The sequence below is a fragment of the Anabrus simplex genome, chromosome 8, assembly GCF_040414725.1.
Source record: "Anabrus simplex isolate iqAnaSimp1 chromosome 8, ASM4041472v1, whole genome shotgun sequence".
Classification (NCBI taxonomy): Eukaryota; Metazoa; Arthropoda; class Insecta; order Orthoptera; family Tettigoniidae; genus Anabrus; species Anabrus simplex.
Genome location: NC_090272.1, coordinates 110,161,364 through 110,183,558, shown reverse-complemented (window position 1 = coordinate 110,183,558; position 22,195 = coordinate 110,161,364). Strand labels below are relative to the sequence as shown.

The following is a 22,195-nucleotide window of genomic DNA, read 5'->3' as shown; positions in this document are numbered from 1 at the left end:
TTGTATACTTTCTATTCTCCTCCAAATCCACATCTCAAATGCTTCCAGGCTTCTTTCATCTTACTATCTCAATGTCCAAGTCTCAGCTCCATACAGTGCCACGCTCCATACAAAGCACTTCACGAATCGCTTCCTCAAGTCTCTATCCATGCCTCCACAAAAAGTCTACTCTTCTTATTAAATGCTTCCTTCGCAATCGCAATACGAGTTTTCACCTCTCTACTGCACCACATGTCCTCTGTCAATATAAGTAACAAATTTAATCTAGCCCATACCAGAAGACTTAGTGCACTGTGAGCAATAAGTCTCGCCAGCAAAGGCAAAATTTACACTCTAACCTGAATATTCAGCAACACGTTTCAACCCATTTTAAATCTGGCATTACCGAGCGAGTGGCTGCGTGATTTGGATCACGGGTGATAGTGGGTTGAACCCCACTGTCGACAGCCCTGAAGATGGTTTTCCGTTGTTTCCCATTTCCACACCAGGAAAATGCTGGGGCTGTACCTTAATTAAGGCCACGGATGCTTCCTTCCTACTCCTATCCATTTCCCCTCGCATCGTTTTCATAAAACCTGTCTGTGTTGGTCCGACGTAAAACAAATTGTAAACAAACAAAGATCTTGAATTCAACAACATTTTGAAGCAGAGGAGTAAAATGATTACTTCATGATTACATTTATGTTAAAAGTAGAGTTTCGTTCAAGGGGAAAATTTACTGTGACTGACAAACTTCAGGCCCATCTAAATTAAATCTGGCAAATTAAAACAAACAGAATCAACACATTCCTATGACTATTTATTGGGTATAATAACCATTACTTAGACGATTTTCTATTAATCGAGTTATCTTGTGTCTAGAATCGCATAGCTGTGAGCCTGCATTCGGGAGATGGTGGGTTCGAATCCCACTATTGGCAGCCTTGAGGACAGTTTTCCATGGTTTCCCATTTTCACACCAAGTAAATGTTGGGACTGTACCTTAATTAAGGCAATGGTCACTACCTTCCCAACCCTATCCCTTTCCGAACCTCTCGTCTTCGAAAACCTTCATTGTGTTAGAACGACGTTAAACACCTAGCCAATAAAAGACGAATTTCTTCGTATTCCATATGTTAAAGAATACTTCCCAGATGGTCACTTTTCTAGAATTTGTCGTGTAGAGAAGTTTTCTGGGAAAGGTAATTTGGGAAATTGGATTTGGGGATATGTCCATTTTTCGCGTGAAATGCTTCGGGTGTTTGCCCAGAAATCGCATCGAACATGTGTATATGGTACCTTAAACGTACCTGATATATTACCTAATATGATTAACGTAAGTCATTCAGTTGTTCTATAGTTTCTGTATCATCGTGCTATAAACTAGTCTTTCAAAAACTTAATCCTTTCCCTTATTCTGTTTGCGTTTTGTATACTTCTACGTCATCATTGTTATTCTTACGGGGTTACCCGTGGACCAGCAGAGGTGAAAGAAGGTGCCGGGGTGAATGGGTCTAACTGCAAAATAAAAGTTAATTTAAAGCTTTAACAGAACAAAAGATGGCCTAGGCCACCATAGCTTAATTGGTAGAGCAACCGACACGATAATCGGGAGGTTGTGGGTTCGGATCCCACTGGTGTCTGGTTGGCCATTTTTGTTCTGTACTTAACATCTCTTCAACACGTACTAAATGTACGTAACACGACCTAATAGGATGAAAGTCGGTTTCGATTACAATGCGGTCGTGAAAATTCAATATTCATTGACTTGGCCCTCAACGGGCAACTTAAACGCACTCTACAGTGAGATGGTAGTAGTACCAGACCTGTAGCTCAGATCCTTTCCAACAGAACAAAGATGGCCTAGGCCACCATAGCTCAATTGGTAGAGCAACCGACGCGAAATCGGGAGGTTGTGGGTTCGGATCCCACTTGTGTCTGGTTGGCCATTTTTGTTCTGTATTTAACATCTCTTCAACACGTCCTAAATGTACGTAACACGACCTAATAGGTTGAAAGTCGGTTTCGATTACAATGGGTCGTGAAAATTCAATATTCATTGACAATTCATTGACTTGGCCCTCAACGGGCAACTTAAACGCACTCTACAGTGAGGTGGTAGTAGTACCAGACCTGTAGCTCAGATCCTTTCCAACAGAACAAAGATGGCCTAGGCCACCATAGCTCAAATGGTAGAGCAACCGACGCGAAATCGGGAGGTTGTGGGTTCAGATCCCACTGGTGTCTGGTTGGCAATTTTTGTTCTGTACTTAACATCTCTTCAACACGTACTAAATGTACGTAACACGACCTAATAGGTTGAAAGTCGGTTTCGAAAGGTTATATTTTTTTCTTTTAAGAAAAGTCAACAAATAACAATGTAACAGGTACCAGTAGCAATAAACAAGTCTAGGAAAGACAAGATTGGTGGTATCAACAGAACTTGGGCTTCAAGCCCTCACTTAACGATTCCTGAGCTACACACTTAACTTTACAAAGGTCATAACTTTACTTAAGGGCAGAAATCCCCTAATACCTGGAACCCTGGCTCCCAACTCACAATATTAAGCCTTCAGTAATCTTACTTTGAAGAAGAGCTAACCGGCTCTCAATTTTTAAGCCTATTCAAGGCACTATCGGAACTTACAATTACTTGCCATCAAGGCACAACTTACAAAATGAAACAGGGGTATCTTGTACCCAACCTACGGGGCCTTAGTAGAAAAAGAACAGGTTAAGTAAATGGCCCGGAACACCAAGTTGAATGGAGGCGTGAACTTGCACTCCTAAATATGCATTCTTAAAACCTAACAGGCACTAGGCCGATGAAACAGGGGTTAGTCCCAAACTATGGAGGTGACTCGTATAAGAATAATTTAAGACATTGCAGAAAGGAAGAAAACCAGTTACAAAACGTAGGCACCTCAAACCAATATGAAGGGGAGCTCGAGAGGGTAAATCACTCTCTATCCCCGAATTACAGTTGCAGATTTTTTGAAATTTTCACATTAGCCGACATAACTTACATTTTAGAGAATAAGGTTACATATTAAAGTTTCGGACCTATCCCTCGGGTTAAACTGCGGAGCTAGCAAGAAATAAGGATGTTAAACGGCCATTACCTTGCTGAAGAACTGCTGGCTGATGAAAGAGGCACCTCCCACCCCCTGCTCCACATACACACACTCAGTTAGATGTTGATCAAATGGCCAAGAGACGTAAAAATCCGCAGTTTATAAACCTTCGGGGAAAGTTCGAGACCTTTCATGAATAATCAAGCCACACCCTCTCACTTTATTGGTAGATGAAAAGTTTACACACAAAATCGAAGAAGAAGCCTGTGATAGGCTGAAAATTAATTACAGAAATTAGAGATTGGCTGAATTCAAAACTGGCGGAACGAAAAGGTCAATATTGGAAACCCAAAAATGAATGAACGAAATTTAGTAAGGAAAAACTTATGAATACAAAATTTCTTCAAAAAAGTTCCTTCACTTCGCACCAGGGTGCATGATCATAGTTTTTGTAGAGACAACTGTTGCAGAAAGTCCAAACTTCTTGATAAATGGAAAACAAAACAAGTTGAAATTCACACAGTACTGGAAACTTCACAATAACAAAAAATGTAGTGGTGCCATCTTCAGAGAGAATTTATAAGTTGGTCCAGTTTCAAGTTCACTGTTTCTCCTGTAGAGGAGTACTATTAGGCGGAACATGTAAATGGGCGGCGTAGAGGTGTACCTCCCGGTACAGTTATTATACACGTGTGCGAGGGTAAATCAAAGAAGTATTTGTCGTCCTATTGCTCAGAAACAAACGACATCGCATCGATAGATGGCGCACAGTTTCAAAGTTGGTAAAACTGAACCTTAGTACAGCAACAACAGCAAAATTTGCTAAGTTTATCAACGAGTGGATACGGGAGGAGGTCCACATAGTTTACTCAGGATCCACAATATCCACAGAAGGGGCATGTCCGTAAATGGAAAGAAAGTGACGTTTGCAAGTGCTGAAGTGGTGCCGTGTATATGCAGACAGTCGAATGACTGCGAAAGACGAAGAATGGTGTGACACATGTTAGACACATTCACTTAAAAATTCTACAGGAGAACAGGCGGTGTAATGCTGAATCACTTGGATGTGTTCGACGAACAGGAGGCACACATTTTTCATTATCACAAACGCTTGAATAAGTAGCTCGCCTTATGGCCATGATCGTCAATGCGTGTAGTCTTTGTAGACTGACACCGTGATTAGCAGGTTCGAGTCCCGTTTCTGGGAAAAATTTATCAGAATATTGGCCAGAAAAGTAGAAGGGGTGGTGGTATACAAATTCTAATCACTAGATGACGAGCCAAAATCTTAGGTTTAGTTCCGAAAACCTATACACCGTGTTCATATGGATTGAGGACATATGGTGCTGTTTATGGTATTTCAATCATAGGATGCGGTCGTTAGGCTTTATTCGAAAGGAGTAGGCCATATGCCAACACCGAGTTTCATCCTCTCCTTGCCTCATCATAATAATTATCACACACACAGACGCCAAGTCGACCAAGGGCATCAGCTAGAAAGACCTGCACCAGGTCTCTCCGAAGGTTGCAGGACATTACTCGCATCACACTTCAAAAAAATTTATATTGAAAAGTAAAGAACCGAGCTCGATAGCTGCAGTCGCTTAAGTGCGGCCAGTATCCAGTATTCGGGAGATAGTAGGTTCGAACCCCACTGTCGGCAGCCCTGAAAATGGTTTTCCGTGGTTTCTCATTTCACACCAGGCAAAAGCTGGGGCTGTGCCTTAATTAAGGCCACGGCCGCTTCCTTCCCACTCCTAGCCCTATCCTGTCCCCTCGTCGCCATAATACCTACCTGTGTCGGTGCGACGTAAAGCAACTAGCAAAAAAAAGTATAGAAATGATATCGAAATAAATTAGTTTTTAATCTTGATTTACCTTTACCAGTTCATCCACAAAACGTTTAGGAAACCTTAATTTTTGAATTACCCTCGTAGTGTCTTACCTGACTTGATAATGTACAAAGAGTGTTTGTGATTCCAGGGGTGATGCTCGTGGTGCTGGCCAGTTTTTACCTGCTCCTCACATGTCAAGGAAGGAAAGAAGTGAAAGACACTCTACTGCAGGATCGAGAGGAGAGTTATGACAGGTGAGATTCTATGTTATGATAAGTAGTCAGCATTTGGTTGTGAGAAAGATTTCTTGCATTTTAAATAATTTTGGAATATTAAACGACCAATAGAGTCTCCGTGGCTTAGGCGGCAGCTCGCCGGCCTCTCACCGCTGGGTTGCGTGGTTCAAATCCCGGTCACTCCATGTGAGATTTGTGCTGGACAAAGCAGAGGCAGGACAGGTTTTTCTCCGGGTACTCCGGTTTTCCCTGTCATCTTTCATTCCAGCAACACTCTCCAATATCATTTCATTAATCATTGGTTCGAACCCCACTGTCGGTAGCCCTGAAGATGGTTTTCCGTGGTTTCCCATTTTCACACCAAGCAAATGCTGAGGCTGTACCTTAATTAAGGCCACGGCCGCTTCCTTCCCACTTCTAGCCCTTCCCTGTCCCATTGTCACCATAAGACCTATCTGTGTCGGTGCGACGTAAAGCAACTAGCAAAAAAAAATCATTAATCATTCATGAATCATTGTCCCAGAGGAGTGCGACAGGCTTCGGCAGCCGCCACAATTCCCATCCTCGCCGCTAGACGGGGACTTCATTCATTTCTGACCCGGTCAAATGACTGGAAACAGGCTATGGATTTTCATTTTCCTGAGGAAGTGACTTAGGGATCTGGTAAAAGTGCCCAAGTGCACGCAATGCTACATTCAGCGGTAACCACGTAGGCACTTCGCACATTAGGTGAGTTGTGGATACCCGGGAGTGCAGCAACAGCTGAATAAACTTCAATTTGGACCCTTACAGTTGTTGACATATTTCTCTGTATTTTTCTTATTCTTTTTCTTCTTCTTCAAGTGCCATATCTGGTGGCCCAGACGTTGTCGATCAACCTGGAGAAAGCACCCGTTTCTTTAGCTAACTTGAAGAGTTGTTCACCCGCGAAGCGATCTGATTGGCTGAATTCAGCAGCTGATAAAACGACAACGACGCGAGATATCGACGTCAATTTTCCGAATTGCCTGTCAGTATGACCAACGCTCTAACGCTCATATACCCGGTTTGCGTTGTTTCCGACCAATCTGTATAAACCGTAATCAGTATGTATGTAGTAGGTAATCATGAACTGCCCCTGAATGTGTAGTCTGTTCGTGCCTCCATTTAGCGGTTCGTCCGGAATTACGTGTTGCCTGCTGGCTTTGCCGGTTGCCTACGAATTCGTTCAGGGTTTTTCCGTACATGTCCTAAGTGGTGAGAACTGAAACTTCAATTAGTAGTAGTGCCATTGTACATTTACATTCTGATAAAAGTGAAATGAGTAAAATATATTAGAAATATTGGGAAAATCTTACGGGTGGATCGAAAAATGCATCTTTTGTACAAGAGCTAATTTCATTTTACATCATTTTGTTTTATGACCAGAGTCAAGTGTTATAATTTATATTATAATTTCTCTGTGTTTAACAGACTGAAAAGTATTTGTTACATTTACAATCCCTAATTCTTCTACTTATATATGCCCAATATTTTTTTTTTGCTAGGGGCTTTACGTCGCGCCGACACAGATAGGTCTTATGGCGACGATGGGATAGGAAAGGCCTAGGAGTTGGAAGGAAGCGGCCGTGGCCTTAATTAAGGTACAGCCCCAGCATTTGCCTGGTGTGAAAATGGGAAACCACGGAAAACCATTTTCAGGGCTGCCGATAGTGGGATTCGAACCTACTATCTCCCGGATGCAAGCTCACAGCCGCGCGCCTCTACGCGCACGGCCAACTTTTTTTTTTCAGCCAAAGATTTTTATTTATTCTATACTTCAATATTTACATTCACACATGAAATAAATCGACACTTGCCAGGTATTGGTGAAATAGTGTTGAAATAGTTCATTTGTTCATGCACTGTCTGGTATTAAAAAAAAGAAAAAAATTCACTGATACCCTCGAGGTGTTCATTCAAAACTAAAACGTAAAAACACAAAGACACATTATATATCAAGACAGTTCAAGTAATGGCCATATCGATCTTCTAGCTGTCCACTTTCACTCAGTTTCCATCTCTCTTTCCTTAGGTGGTACAAGAGAGCCGGTAGTATGACACCATCAACACTGTCCAACATGTATGTAATGTAGTGACCTAGGATCCATACAATCGCTTGCTGTTTAATCTGAGGAAAGGCCGTTACAGACAGGCGAATCAGTTTCCTGTCATCGATGTCTCCAAGAGGAAGGTTCATGAGGCGACACACCTGTCGTTTACACCAGCTCCATGTGCGCACGGCATGTGTGCATGTTGTCAAGCGATGTATCACTGTGTCCATCTGACCACACACCGTACACCAAGGTGATTGTTCCAGATGTATTTGGTAGCGACGTTGTGCTGTTGGTACCAGATTGTTTAGGAAAAGGAATATTTGGGAACGTGCGTGTGATGAGAGTTTCATACGGCTAAAGTTGGCCCACACCGTTGACCAGTGGGTGTAGAGTGCCGTGGACTCAATCCGCGGGGTGAAGTGCACAGCTCGTCGTAACATAGTGTAGATGGTCTTGGTAGTAGCATTCGTTCCAGACGGGAGTTCACTGACGAACTTTTGGAGTTTCAGTTGGTGATCTCTAAAAATTTTCGGCAAGGAACGAGAGTCACAGTTATCTGGGCTCCAAGTGTCTTTGTACAGTGCCTTCGAGAAATTGTCCGATTGTAATAATATAGAAATATAGAAATAGAAGTAGAGCTTGGCATTTCGTTCCGTGTGCGATGAGTCCTAATCCACCAAGTTTACATGGGAGATACAGCTGTTCCCGTTGTACTCTAAATAAATAACCTTGCCAGATGAACCAGCCAATATATTTTGAGAGCTGGCTTTCAAAGTTGTTGGGTAGCGGGAACACTTGAGCTAAGTACCAAACCTTTGAGAGAGCATAGATGTTTGTCACCACAATCCGTTGAGTTATATTCAAATTTCGTGTACGAAAGTTCATCATCACACCCCTAACATTAGCAATAACAGTAGCCCAGTTGGTTTCTAAAGTACCTATCACAGTCTTTGTCCATTTAATACCAAGGATCTTCACTTCATCAACAATGTTAAACCAGTCCTTCTGTACGATGTCGGGCCCATCGTTTAAGGTCAGTAAAGTAGTTTTCCTTGGGTTGGCTTTCGCCCCTGAACCGGCGCTGTATGTGCTGAGAGCTTGAGAGATATGTTGAATGTCCTGTTCACCTCTGACTAATATCGATATGTCATCTGCGTAAACACACATTGAAAAGTTATGTATATTCACTCTGTATCCTTGTAACTTTGGTTGAAGTGTCCTAATAAATGGTTCCAGGCCTATGACGAAGAGTAACATGGAGAGGGGGCATCCCTGTCTTACTGACCTTTCTATCGGTATGGGCGTCGAGAGGAATCCGTTAACAAGAATTCGAGATATAGAGTGGCAGTTTATCATTCGAATGTAATCGATCACTGTGTCAGGGAATTGGAAGTGCTTTAAAACGATGTAGAGGTACTGATGGCTAATACGATCAAATGCTTTATCAAGATCTATATTCAGGAGACTGAGGTGGTCACTCGGCTGAGAGGCCGTTTTCAGATGGATATCACGTAGTGTTCTTAAATTGGTCAAAATTGTACGTCCGGGAATGCTGCAACACTGTTCGGGTCCAATTACATCTATGAGGACTGTCTTCATACGACGGGATAACACTCTGGTTAGTATTTTATAATCACTGCATAGTAGAGAAATAGGCCTGAAGTCCTCCACCTGAAGGGTTCCTTTCTTTTGGGAGATGAGAACTATGATACCTTCATAGTGGGTTTTACATAGGGAACGACGTCTCAAGATAGTGCGGATAACGTCACAAAATTCTTTACCAATAATAAACCAGTACTGTTTATAAAATTCATAAGGGACCCCGTCGATTCCTGGAGAGCGATTGGTCGGAAGATTTTTTATGACGGCTTTAATTTCATCATCAGTAATGTCCATGCCAAGCAGTTCTTTACTTGCTGGAGTAAGGTGGGCATCGCAGGACTGAAGCAAAGTATTGACTTCGTGTACATCGATAGATTCCCTGGCATAGAATTGTTGATAAAATGAGGAAATCTCTCTTCTGATGTCTTCTTGTGACGTCACCTCTCTTCCATCGGACGATCTTATTGTATGAATGTACTGGCGTTGTTGCTCTCGCTGTGTACGTGCAATATAATAGACACTTGCAACTTCATCAGGTAGTGCCGTTTGATCCTTCAGGGTTACGTTTAAGTTTGTGAGTGTCCTGTGCTGTACCGTCAACAGTTTATCTTTAACATCTGTAATCTCATGGTAATTTCGTTCGCCAGCGTTATTCCTCTCCTGGAGCTGTCGGAGAACCCTGTAATAGAAGTCAGCTGTATCGCGTCTCTCTTGGGCCTTTTGATACGCAATATTTTTGAAGAGTCTTCTTATCCCCGGTTTGATTAACTGGTCCCACCATTCTGCACTATCGCTATATTTACATTTCTGAAGTAACCATTTGTTCCATTGACTTAGAAAAGCTTCCGTGCATTGATCATCCTGTAACAGTGAGCAGTTCAGTTTCCAGTACCCTCTCCCTATATAGTATACTTTGTGTGGGAAATTTATTTTACATACAACTGCGTGGTGATTGGTGAAGCTAACGGGGATCACCTCGTAAGTTCTAGGGTGAATGAGTGTTCGGGAAACATACATACGGTCAAGGCGGGAGGAGGAGTTATACTGGATGTAGGTATAGTGGGGAAGGGGTACATGCAACATATCCACAACATCGATCAGGTTTAATGAGGTTATGAGATCATTTAAGGCAGGGTTGGTCGCATAAGTTTGCCCCGTCGAATCTTCTGTTCGTTGAACACAATTAAAGTCCCCGGCGAGGATTGTTTTTTCTTTCATATTATGCAGGTGTTGGAGTATATCGTTCTGAAAGAAGTTCTTACGTTGAACACGGTTGTGGCTCCCTGATGGTGCATAAATATTTATTAGCGTAGTGTCATTAATGTGTCCAGATATGATCCTTCCTGAAGGGTGACTGTGCACATCTTCCAGTTCCAGGTCGTGTCGGGTAAGGAATCCTGTTCCCCTACTAGCATTGCCAATGTTTATATATTGGTTGAAGTATGAGGATATGGGTAACACAGGGAGTGCGACTTCTTGTAAAAAAGCAATGTCAATATCATTAGAACGAAGAAATCGTTCAAACACTTGAAATTTAAGGTGGCTTGGATGACATTGATGTTCACAGTAGCGAGAGTCAGAATCTGCACCATCAGCAATATAACCAACTCCCTTGTACACAATATCCTATCAAAAGTGCGTCCCATTATCAATCTATTTACGAGCCTCTGGAGATTTGCGACGGCTTCGGGAAGTACTGCGGGGTTGTGTACGATACGGTTTAGCTCCCTCTCGAGCACTATTTTTACTGGCAGCTTTCGTTGTTAGAGTGAACGAATCTTTAGGAACTATAGGCGTGGGTGTCTTATTATCCAGGTTTCCAGTAGGTAATATTTGTTGTTCTACGGCTACTAAGTCCGTCCTCAGGTCAGGTGTTAGTGTAGACTCAAGTTGCTGTACGATGTCAATATTAGTAGGTGCGACTTCAGTGTCTTTAGTGACATCTACAGGCACTAATTGGTGTTGGTGTGACGGCATCATATGGTTGGCAGGCTCATGATGAATGTCCACTGGAAGGAGTTTATGTAACTGGGGTTCAGTGTCTTCTAGGACGTCCATCTGTTCCGCCCATGAGGAGGATTTCACTACGGTAGCCGCATTAACATTAAGTTTGCTATCCTCTTGTCCCTGTTCAACAGTCTGGCCTGTCACTGTGTTATGTGTGTGTCCCTCAGCGGAAGGTTCTAGTACTACTTCTTCAATATCCTGTGTATGTGAAGCTGGTTCATCTGTGTTAATGTGCTGTACGGCTGGTTCCATGGTGTTGTCTATGTCTGTGAGATCTGCATGTGAAGTATTAAGGTCTTCTAAGCTAGGAAGTGGTGGTGAACTAACGTCTCCACCATCCTCAGTAATGTTATTTATATTGCCAGTTCCGTCAGAAGCAGTCAACACAGTGCTGTATGTCGGCTGCCTGACGTTCAAAGCCGGTCGGCTTCTACGATGCGGACAATCTACTTGTAAATGTGTCGTTTCCTTACAGTAAAAACATGATTTCATTTGGCCCTCATACGTTAGGAGAATTCTACAGTCATTAACAGTTAGTTGAGTGGGTATAGGGTACTTAAGTTCAATATTGACAACACGAATGCCGTTACTCACGTCAGAAAATTCGTAGGGGTCACTCCACTTCTCGTCCCGAATGTCCTTGACCAGCCCGTAAGTTGACAGCACGCGGGCAAGCCGTTCGTTGTTTACTTCAGGTGGTAAGTTGAATACACGCACTCGCTTAGTAGAGGTGTCCGCAGCAGTAATTGTCACATTAGTTGAAAGACCAGTAGAAAGACGGAATACTTTCACACCTTCATGCCGTGATAATAAGTTTTCATATAGTACAACAGAGACTAATCTATATAAATAAAATTGTAGGGGGTCCGCTGTCTGTAATTTCTTTTGTTTTGCCAATTTTTCAGATATTTATCCGTTTTAGGTCAACTCAAGACCGAATCGGTGGTTTTTACGTTTCGTGTCTGTTTGTTTGTCTGTTTGTCTGTTTGTCTGTCTGTCTGTTTGTCTGTTTGTCTGTTCCACCATCACGTCGAAACGGCTGGATAGATTTCAACCAAACTTCATATTTAGAGTATACTCATCCCGGGGAAGGTTTCGATATGCATATCATTTTAAAATATTTGAATACTCGGGGGGTTTATTGGAAAACCAGAATGGTTTTTCCACCATCACGTCGAAACGGCTGCATAGATCACAACCAAACTTCATATTTAGAGTATACTCATACCGGGGAAGGTTTCGATATGCATATCATTTTAAAATCTTTGAATAGACGGGGGTTTATAGGAAAATCAGAATGGTTTTTCCACCATCACGTCGAAACAGCTGGATAGATCTCAACCAAACTTCATATTTAGAGTATACTCATCCCGGGGAAGGTTTCGATATGCATATTATTTTAAAATCTTTGAACAGACCGGGGGTTTATAGGAAAACCAGAATGGTTTTTCCACCGTCACTTCGAAACGGCTGAATAGATCTCAACCAAACTTCATATTTAGAGTATACTCATCCAGGGGAAGGTTTTGATATGCATATCATTTTAAACTCATTGAATAGACGGGGAGTTTATAGGAAAACCAGAATGGTTTTCCTCCATTTTCTCTTATACTATTGATTTTCTGTAAACTTCGTTTACCGTACGTGAAACGCCTCTTCGTTATAAACGACTTTCGTTATGTTCATAATTTACCTTACTCTTCACATGACGGAGAAATTTACAATTTTCCGCTGGTATCATGCTCTGCATTGAGTGACCGACACACCGACAACGAACCTACAGGTTACCATGGCAACGTCTCTGACTGCATGCCAGCAGGGAAGTAACGTATTGCCATTTTCCTCATCATGCATTTAAATTCGTAGTTGTTCCTTGGGTAGAAGGCAAGAGAGGCGTCAATCGGCCTATCTGCGGGATATTGGCGGAATATCGTTGGATGTTATAACCGCCCTCGAATAGATTAAGTAATAACACCATTAGTCATCTTCTTATTATTGTTTACCTAAAAATCACTGGACCTAAATTTCTCCTCTGTTACCGCTTTATTATATCCATAACTCACACTAGCATAATTTACTGAGGGGCATTTGATTTTCCAATACATTCACTTGGCATTTACATATTTGTCGTTATCCGGCTGTCCTCAGTTATAATCCATTTTCTATTACTTTCAACTTTCTTAACTGTATTATTTTCTTCCTTAATTACGCCGTATGTACGCGAGTGCTACAAACTACTGGATGTATTTCCACCAAGACTCATATTTAGAATACACCTGTCCTTGATAGGTTTTAGGGCAAATATTGTTTCTAAATCCCTGAACTGACTGGGGGTTTATACGAAACCGAAACAATGATTTTGCACTTCCTCAAAATATACACAACCAAACTAATGGAAATCTACCTACCTCGGTAGAAATTAATTTCTAAACCTTTTTTCTCTTGTACATCATTTCGATACGAGGATTAATAAGGGAGACTTAACTCTCGAGCGGGTGCGTGTAAAGCGTATTCCTTACAACTTGAAAACTACTGAAGACATTCGAACCAAAATTTATATTTAGCATCCACCTGTCCAAAGGTAGGTTTTAAACGTAAATAACATTTCATGTTCCGGAATGGACTGGCGGTTTATAGCGAACAAAAATGGTGATTTTTACTCTTCCACAATATATACAGAACAAGACCAACCTGACTGGAAATCGACCAAACGTGATGGAATTCCACCTCTAAACCTTTTTTTCATGTGCATTTTTTCGTCAGGAGGATTAATAAGGGAGATATCATGAATGGTCACTTTTGAAGGTTAAGTCCTGCGGACATAGCCCAAAAGGTGTTTTACATGGAGCAGATTCCTTATCTATATAAATCAAATCGTAATGACTGTGTCTCTATACACTGACTATTTTGGTGAAATTTTCGTACAGCTTTCCGTTTAAGGGGTAATAATGACCATCTGCATAATTTTTGGTTTAGTTTCCTGAAAGTCCTAATTTTTACCCGCCTCGCCCAAAATCAAGATTGCGGCATAATCTGCCAGAAGAAAAAGAAGATAATTGAAATTTGACAAAATTATACGTTTTAGCCTCTAACGAACGGAAAACATCCTAGATCATTAAATTTTTCACTTTTTATCCCCGAAGAATATCGAAATATACAGGCAATTTTAATGATGGTGCACATCTTCGGAAATTCCTATTACATAACGGATTGCACAATCTCCGTTCAATTTGGAATGATCTACAACCTTGGTCTTATGACTTTTTGCCGTATCTGTATCCCTTTTACGTTTGATTCTTCTCTATTAATCGATGTTAAGTCAATTGGGAATTTTCACATGCATAATTCATACTTTCGATTACTTATATGAAATACAGAATCATCAAACTCTTCACGAAAATTGGCCCACCCAGTAGCCATATGTGAGCCAAATGCTATGTATGTAGCTGTCACATAATTATCCGAAAAGTAATGTAATGTGAGATAATCTTACAAAACCTTTACCCTGTTCCACGTTTCTAACTCAATCTGACCCAAGAATAGATGACATGTCATAGGACGAGCCATTTAGGCCACTAAATCCGGCGTGTCTTACGGTATAATCCTTTGTCGATATGGCGTACGTTTAGTAGCAGTTAATCTGTAAATGAAGGTCTTCAATATTGTAAACACGCATATACTTTCGTATGTCGATCTATATATATTCACTGATGTCGATTTGTAGCGATCGAGAAAGGGTGTGTCTGCTATTGTAATCAGTACTCCCCACACCGACTTTGACTGGCAGTAGGAAAGGGTTCCTTCTCCAACTCCTGTGTAACTGTCATTAGTACGGAAGGCCTACAATTGTAATGAATAATTCCCTTCTCGATTTGACTTGCAGAAGGCAAGTGAGCATGCAGTTTTGTTTAAAACTCCCCTACCCGATTGTGTTTGGCAGTAGGCAAGGGTGCCCGCCATTATAAAGAAATGTCCTCATCTAAGATGTGACTGGCATTAGGCATAGTGGCCTGCTATTTTGATGGAAACTCACCAACTTGGTGTGACTGGCAGTAAGCTGGCTGGCAGTAGGAAAATGGGCCTGGCATTATAATGATAACTGCACAAATCAATTTCGAGTGATAGTAGGGTAATTGCCTACCATTATAATAGAAACTCCTCAACTGTAATCTGTCTGGAAGTAGGAAAGGGGGCTGCCATTTTAACGAAAACTCCCCAAATCGATTCTGTCCGCGTAGTAGGCAATGGGGCCTGCAATTATAATGCACATAAATTTCCCAACTCGATTGTGAATGGCAGTAGGCAAGTGAGCCTGCCGTTATATCACAAATCCGTAACAAACACTTTACATTGGAAACAACGTACTGGGACCTCCCCATGCTCTTTCTCGGATAACGCTAAGAGACATGCAATTTTAAAACACTCTTATTTACTGCATGTACACTATTTACTTCGATATTCGAATACAATGTAGAATACCGTAGCGAAGCACGGGTACATTCGCTAGTTTAATATACACTGCATTTTCCCCATTATGAAGTTGAATGGCTATAATTTGGTCCTTGTTAAGTTTGAGTTCTGTTCCTATCCAGCGATGAATTTCCAGTGGAGTAGGCCTATTATTCCTATCCTCAAACACACATTTAATAGTATTTTTCCGTATACTTGCCATATTAGTACTGAGGCTAGTTCCAAGGATGTAACGAGAACACAAGTCGCAATGACTTTCGCACTAGCTCACTGTCACCGCTTGGCTGCTTGCCGTGTTACCTCGACCGAGGTTGCGCACGAACTGCAACTCGCCCGGTAATATTTTTCCTCTTAAATTCAAACTTTATCTTCATATCCGTACTACTTGTAAAAACTCCATTTCTAGCATATTCATCTATTAAAGTCACCACATGCTACCTCTCTACCGACAGCACGGAACATACTGCTTAGTCGAGCAGCTGATCTCCTTTCCCAAAGTCTTCCCAGCCCAAAATTTGTAACACTTTCGTAAGAATGCTCGTCAGAAATCACCCAGAAAAAATCGTACTTTATTCCTTTGGATCTTTTCCAGTTCTCGAATCAAGTAATTCTGGTGAGAGTCCTACACACTGGAACAATATTCTAATTACGGTCTTACCAGTTACTTATACGCCTTCGCCTTTTCATCCTTGGTACAACCCCTGGATACCTTCATAAGGAAATGAGGAGGTCTGCAACCTTTATTTACATTACCGATTGTGATTACCTCTATGAAGATCTTTCCTTCTATATTAACACCTAGGCGCTTACAGTGATTTGCGTGAGACTCTTGCATCCATCAATACAATGACTAAAACTTAGAAACTTGATTTTTCACCCCGTTCACTCATTTGTCTGCTGTCCATCTCATCGCATTGCAGATGTCCTCTTGCAATCACTCACAATCCAGTATCCTATTTATTACTCTATACTGTAAAACGTCACCCAAAAAAGCCGTATCTGTGATTCCAGTTCTTTGCTTATATTTATGCGTATTTATTTATAATAAAACATAAAGTTATAAAGAGGAACTTACGTACTGTAATTGATAACATGTTCAGTATATAAACCTAGAGGAGATCATTTCTAACAAAACCAATGGAGGAAGGTGAAGAACATCGAACATTCGGAAAGAATATATCATTAAAAGAGAGGGTCTTTGAGAAGTAGGTAAACACTAAACCGAAAGCAGAACTTCCATAGTTTCTACATAGTGTGGATCCGAAAGGCTATCAAATTCGATGGATGTTTCATGGTTCTTTTTGCTAGTTCGAAGATATCGGCTGCAAAGTGACATGTACATGTAAAGTTTTGTATTTTTCAACACAAATGCCTTTAAGAGACCTCAAAATTTCTTGCTGAAGCTTCAGTATGTAACATCGAAGAGCGAGAAAATTTATTATATCTGTAAATATTTCGTCATGCTGAAGAAATTATAACGAGATGAACACTGAAAGAAGCATCGGAAAATTATTATCAAGGCGTAAAACATGTTTATCACAATGCGTTTAGTGATCAAGGGAACATCGTGAAGGACTTGAATGTTAGAAACCAAGTGAAGGAACTTTTACTATGCGTGGTAAGGAAAGATGTAAAATCCTACGTTCGCGCTGGGAAATCAATGTTATGAAATTTGATTGAAGTTAATATAAATATACAGCATTTCAAACGGGTAGCTGAGATTGCTTTGTGTATTGTCGCACCTCGCCTTGCTCTTTCTATCAAAGCGTTTCTCTTCTTCCCGAGGGAGTGATCAGACCATTCGAAGTACAGCCTGACAATTCCGAGATCCCAGTCACGATCTGTTATGCGTAGTACCTGTTTTATTTCAAAAATATCTCTTTATCGTATCAATAAATTATTATTAGTTAAACTATTATATGATTGATATACAGAACGTTGGTTTGAAAAGTTATTAGACTAATAAGGTGACTTCACCGTATATAATTTTAATAACTCACAGACACTATTGAACTTAGAGCAAGTATCCCACACTTTTTTTGAGATTCGATATTATTACGACAGAAGTCTTTAAGATATGGAATAAAGACGGTATATTCATGGTCAGTGCACTCCATGGTTCTACGCGAAATGAATAACCTCGTGTGCCTAAAATATATTAGTCACTAGGTTTTAGGTCTGGACTCTAGGTAAGGAAGAATAGAACGTCATAGGTTGCACGGGTTGAATATATTCCACGCTAAATTAGGCCTGGTACCATCATGGAAAAGTATCCCACTTCTGAAAATAAACCGAAGGTCGTATTGATGCCTTCAGTCTCTCAAAGGTTTTCTCGCATCGTGCAGCGTTCACAGCACTCCCTTGCGTAGCCAGCTGACTAGCAATCATCTTAGCTGATCAAAGAAAGCTAACATCACATTTTCTTGCACTAGGACTGGAGAGGACATTCCGTAATCAAAGAATGAAAGGATACTGGAAAACATGTGTGTTTTATTTCGGAATCCCTGGAATGCTATTTGCTTTACGTGGCACCGACACAGATAGGTTTTATGGCAACGATGGGATAGGAAAGGCCTAGGAATAGGAAGGAATCGGCCGTCGCCTTAATTAAGGTACAGCCCCAGTATTTGCCAGGTGTGAAAATGGGAAACCACGGCAAACCATCTTCAGGGCTGCCAACAGTGGGGTTCGAACCCACTATCTCTCCGATGCAAGCTCACAGCTCTGCGCCCCTAACCACACAGCCAACTCGCTTGGTAATCCCGGGAATGAAACCATAGGACATTACCATCCAAAATTTTATCTACTAACAAGTCACCCTCTTCAGAATAGTGGTTGTTGGGGATGTATTAGAAGTACTTTGTGACAACACTGCCATCTCTGAGATTGAACTAGACTGACAGTGCAGCTGTTATTAAGCCTGTGTCTTATCTAGCAAGTGCCGGAGCATCATGAATATAACTGTAAAAAGGTGCTCAAAACATAATTATTAATGGGAAGAGTGTATCATGGACCTTTCCCAGGCAAATTGTTGATTGACCGAATAGTGAAACAGTGTCGAGAGAATGGTTTGACCATCGGAAAGACCACTAAGAACGATATAGTGCCCTGGTGCACTCAGAAAGGTACAGTCTGCAATCATTCGCCTACAAAGCGCTCCCATAAGAGGAAACCAGTAATTATTTTTTATTTTTTAATGTGCTTTACATCACGCTGACACAGATAGGTCTTACGGCGATGGTAGGATAGGAAAGGGCTAGGAGTGGGAAGGGGGTGACCTGGCCTTAATTAAGGTAAAGCCCCGGAATTTGCCTGGTGTGATAATGGGAATACACGGAAAACCATCTTCGGGGCGACAGTGGGATTTGAACCCACTATCTCCCAAATGCAAGCTGATAGCTACGTGACCCAAACCGTACAGCAACTCGCTAGGTCTCCAAGTGAAAGCGACGCCTTCCCTGCTTCGAGACATGTGATGAGTGGTGCAACGCGAAATGGCCAGGAGGGTGAATATCCCTCCATTAACTGCGAATAGTGATCATCCATAAACGTCTCAAGCTGCGTTGTGGTGCGTTCATTCGTCCGTAAAGCTCCCGCGCCGTATTACCGAACGCAGAACTAAGAGCGGAAAACTGTATAAATTACATCTGGTGGGTAAAAAATTGTGAAGACTGTGGTTACTATAGTCCAGTCACACAGTTTACTGACTACGAGAAGTCACATTAGGTCGATTATGAACGTAGCAACGATGGCAAGGGGCGTAATAACTTTATTCACTACTACAAGAACAATTTTTCAAAGGATTTCATGGTTGTCACCAAATTCGGTTTTACAGGGAAATTTCTGAAGATTAAATTGGAATAAAATGTGAAGATGAAAGGTACTTACTTTTAAGCATCCATTAAGAATTTAATCTACTGTAGGACGTGCTGCAGTTGTTCAGAGAAGACACTACAAGAGGAGTGCGTTCATTTGGATGAAACCACAAGCCATATCACCAAAATATTCCTCCGCTTTCATCAAGAGAATAAATATGAAACAAATACCCCATCAAGACATTCCTTTAAAAAGCCCTGATGCAGTTCTGTGGATTTTTGTGCATTTTGACTCTTGAAATCGTCCATGCAGCCTCACAGTTCTGTGGAATTAGATAAGATTCCCATGCGCTATCTCCACTACATTTTAATGCAATGGAAACTACGGTACAGAATGATAATTCACAGTGCTTGCGCTCGATAGAACATAATTGGTGGTGGCAGCATGGCATTTCGTTAGCTAAGAACACTCTTAAATTCGTTCGGATGTATCCAGAAGAATCTTCTGTATTCTGCAAACAAAATCCCGTGTATATCACTATCTATTCTTCATTTTTGCACCTACAGTGTGGATATTTTCGCTATTCACCTCTCACTATGTGCTGAGCAAGTATCATGCCCATGCTCTAAACGTCACTTACTGTTATTAATATCACTCGTCTGTCTCTGTGAATCATTTCACTTACTGCGCCGCTGTAACCCGTGGCTTATATGGGATGGTCGCTGGGTGTACGGTCCCATATATAATTCTCTATCTCGTGCATTGCTAAGAAACGTTCGAAGTAAGTGTATATTTTGTACCATACGCATTCTTCATGTGATAAAGAATTTACACACGTCTGACACATTTCACAGTCGCCTCCGCGATGTAAGGGTAGCGAACTTGCCTCTGACTGGTAGGCCATGGGTTCGATCCCGGGCCAGAACAGGGAGTTTTACCTGTATCTGATATTGTCCACTCAGTGGACGTGAGAACAATTGAGACGCAGTGAAATTGCGGCCATGGAAGGGCGGGGGGACATATTCCACACACACTAAAATTGAATAACAGCACTTCACTAAACTGTATGGCGAAAACCTCAACTGCAGCGGCCCTTTCATGACCCACGTTTGTCCATAGTAAACTTAATATATGATAGTGCCCATAATTCAACTCCCCTCCATTTGTTTATATTATCATTACAATACTCCATTGGCTTTTCAAACTCCATTATAATATATTGCGGCTCTTTATAGCAGAAGATCAGTACTGGGGATATTTCCAGAGTTCAGCATTGCCATGCATGTTGATAAAGGGCTATAGAATAATACGGCATAGCATTAAACCTATTTATGGTTTGAGAGATTAATGATATCCAGCTCTTTAGAACAGTTTCCGAAAGATAAAAATGTCGGAGCACGAGTGAAACTCACAAGATGAGGCCAGACCCTGCGTCCAACCGATTTCAACGAGCTTCACTGTACCTGTTGGGGGACACTCAACAGTAACTCGTTTATAATAGTTAAGGTCAATACGCTTTCTTTCTCGAAAAGAATGGGGACAAATGTCATGACGCAGGATCGGCTTCGGACCAAGTGGAGGTGGTAGAAACTAAAAGGCGAACACATTCCACTTAAACATGTTATGGCCGCAACATAATTCCTTCTTCTCCTTAATATGTTTACCCTTCAGGGTTGGTTCTTCCCTCGGACTCAGCGAGGGATCTCACCTCTACCGCCTCAAGGGCAGTGCCCTGAAGCGTGAGACATTGGGTCGGGGGATACAACTGGGGAGGATGACCAGTACTTCGCCCAGGCGGCCTCATCTGCTATACTGAACAGGGGCCTTGTGGGGGTATGGAAAGATTTGTTTTGCTAGTGTATTTTACCTCGCACCGACACAGACAGGTCTTATGGCGACGATAGGATAGGAAAGGCCTAGGAATTGGAAGGAAACCTCGATCGATTGATTGATTGATTGATTGATTGATTGATTGATTGATTGATTGATTGATTGATTGATTGATTGATTGATTGATTGATTGATTGATTGATTGATTGATTGATTGATTGATTGATTGATTGATTGATTGATTGATTGATTGATTGATTGATTGATTGATTGATTGATTGATTGATTGATTGATTGATTGATTGATTGATTGATTGATCGATCGATTGATTGATTGATTGATTGATTGATTGATTGATTGATTGATTGATTGATTGATTGATTGATTGATTGATTGATTGATTGATTGATTGATTGATTGATTGATTGATTGATTGATTGATTGATAATTCCAGAATTTCGAAATCTGGCAGAAAGAATTTCTGGAGCAACAAATGAACAGCGAGAAGATCCGAATCTTGAAAAAGAGGAAGATGCCGTAAGCAAAAGGAAAAGGCAAGCCACAGAACTACTGTAAGTTGTTTGCCTGATACATGCTAAGATACGGAGTGAAAACTGTCTTTTATTTTTTGCCTGCCAGACCCAGGCCGACCGTTCAGTTACATTTTTCTATCCGACCGTCACAACTGAAAATGAGTATGAGAAAAGGATATAATTTTGACATGCAATGACAATAAATATATTTGTATTTTATTCTCAGAAACATCTTCTCTCTAAACGTCCGAAGATTTGAAATGTTGATCAGTACAATTGAACAAGAACTTTGATGAATCACAAATCAACATGTCACATCCACTGTTCTTCGGAAAAAATGACTATATGTAGTTTGTAGTTGGGTGTGCTGTTACCTCTATGACGGTCTAGTATACGCTCCTTGGTGTTGTGTATGTTCCAGGTTTGAGGACATCCCGGATGTGATTGACGATTCGCTGCCGGGTCCAGTGCACGACAGTCTGTCAGACAGCCTTGTGGATCAAGAAGTGATTCTAGAAATGTGACGACCACCTCTCGACTCCGGCAACTGGAGTGAAGGTGCAGACAACGAAACAGGAGACGATAGTGACAGTTCAATGAGTTGAAGTGCTTCTTCAGCAGAAATAGTGATTTAACAAACAGAAGTGCCCTTCCGCACTCCCGTTTCTATTTTATTGAGTAAGAGTTATTCTAGTGTGGTTACGAGATCATTCAGAACCTAACAAATACCCACAAAA

The 22,195-nt window shown here is 41.3% G+C and overlaps 1 protein-coding gene across 1 annotated transcript in view; it reads left to right on the top strand.

The window, feature by feature from the left end:
* Positions 1-21,982, top strand: part of LOC137501903 (uncharacterized) — a 35,815-nt gene extending 13,833 nt beyond the window's left edge. Inside the window, exons 3-4 of the mRNA XM_068229063.1 lie at positions 5,037-5,142; positions 21,880-21,982. Coding sequence (XP_068085164.1) covers positions 5,037-5,142; positions 21,880-21,982 — 209 coding nt within the window. The remainder of the gene's footprint in view (positions 1-5,036; positions 5,143-21,879) is intronic.
* The last annotated feature ends 213 nt before the right edge of the window (positions 21,983-22,195 follow it).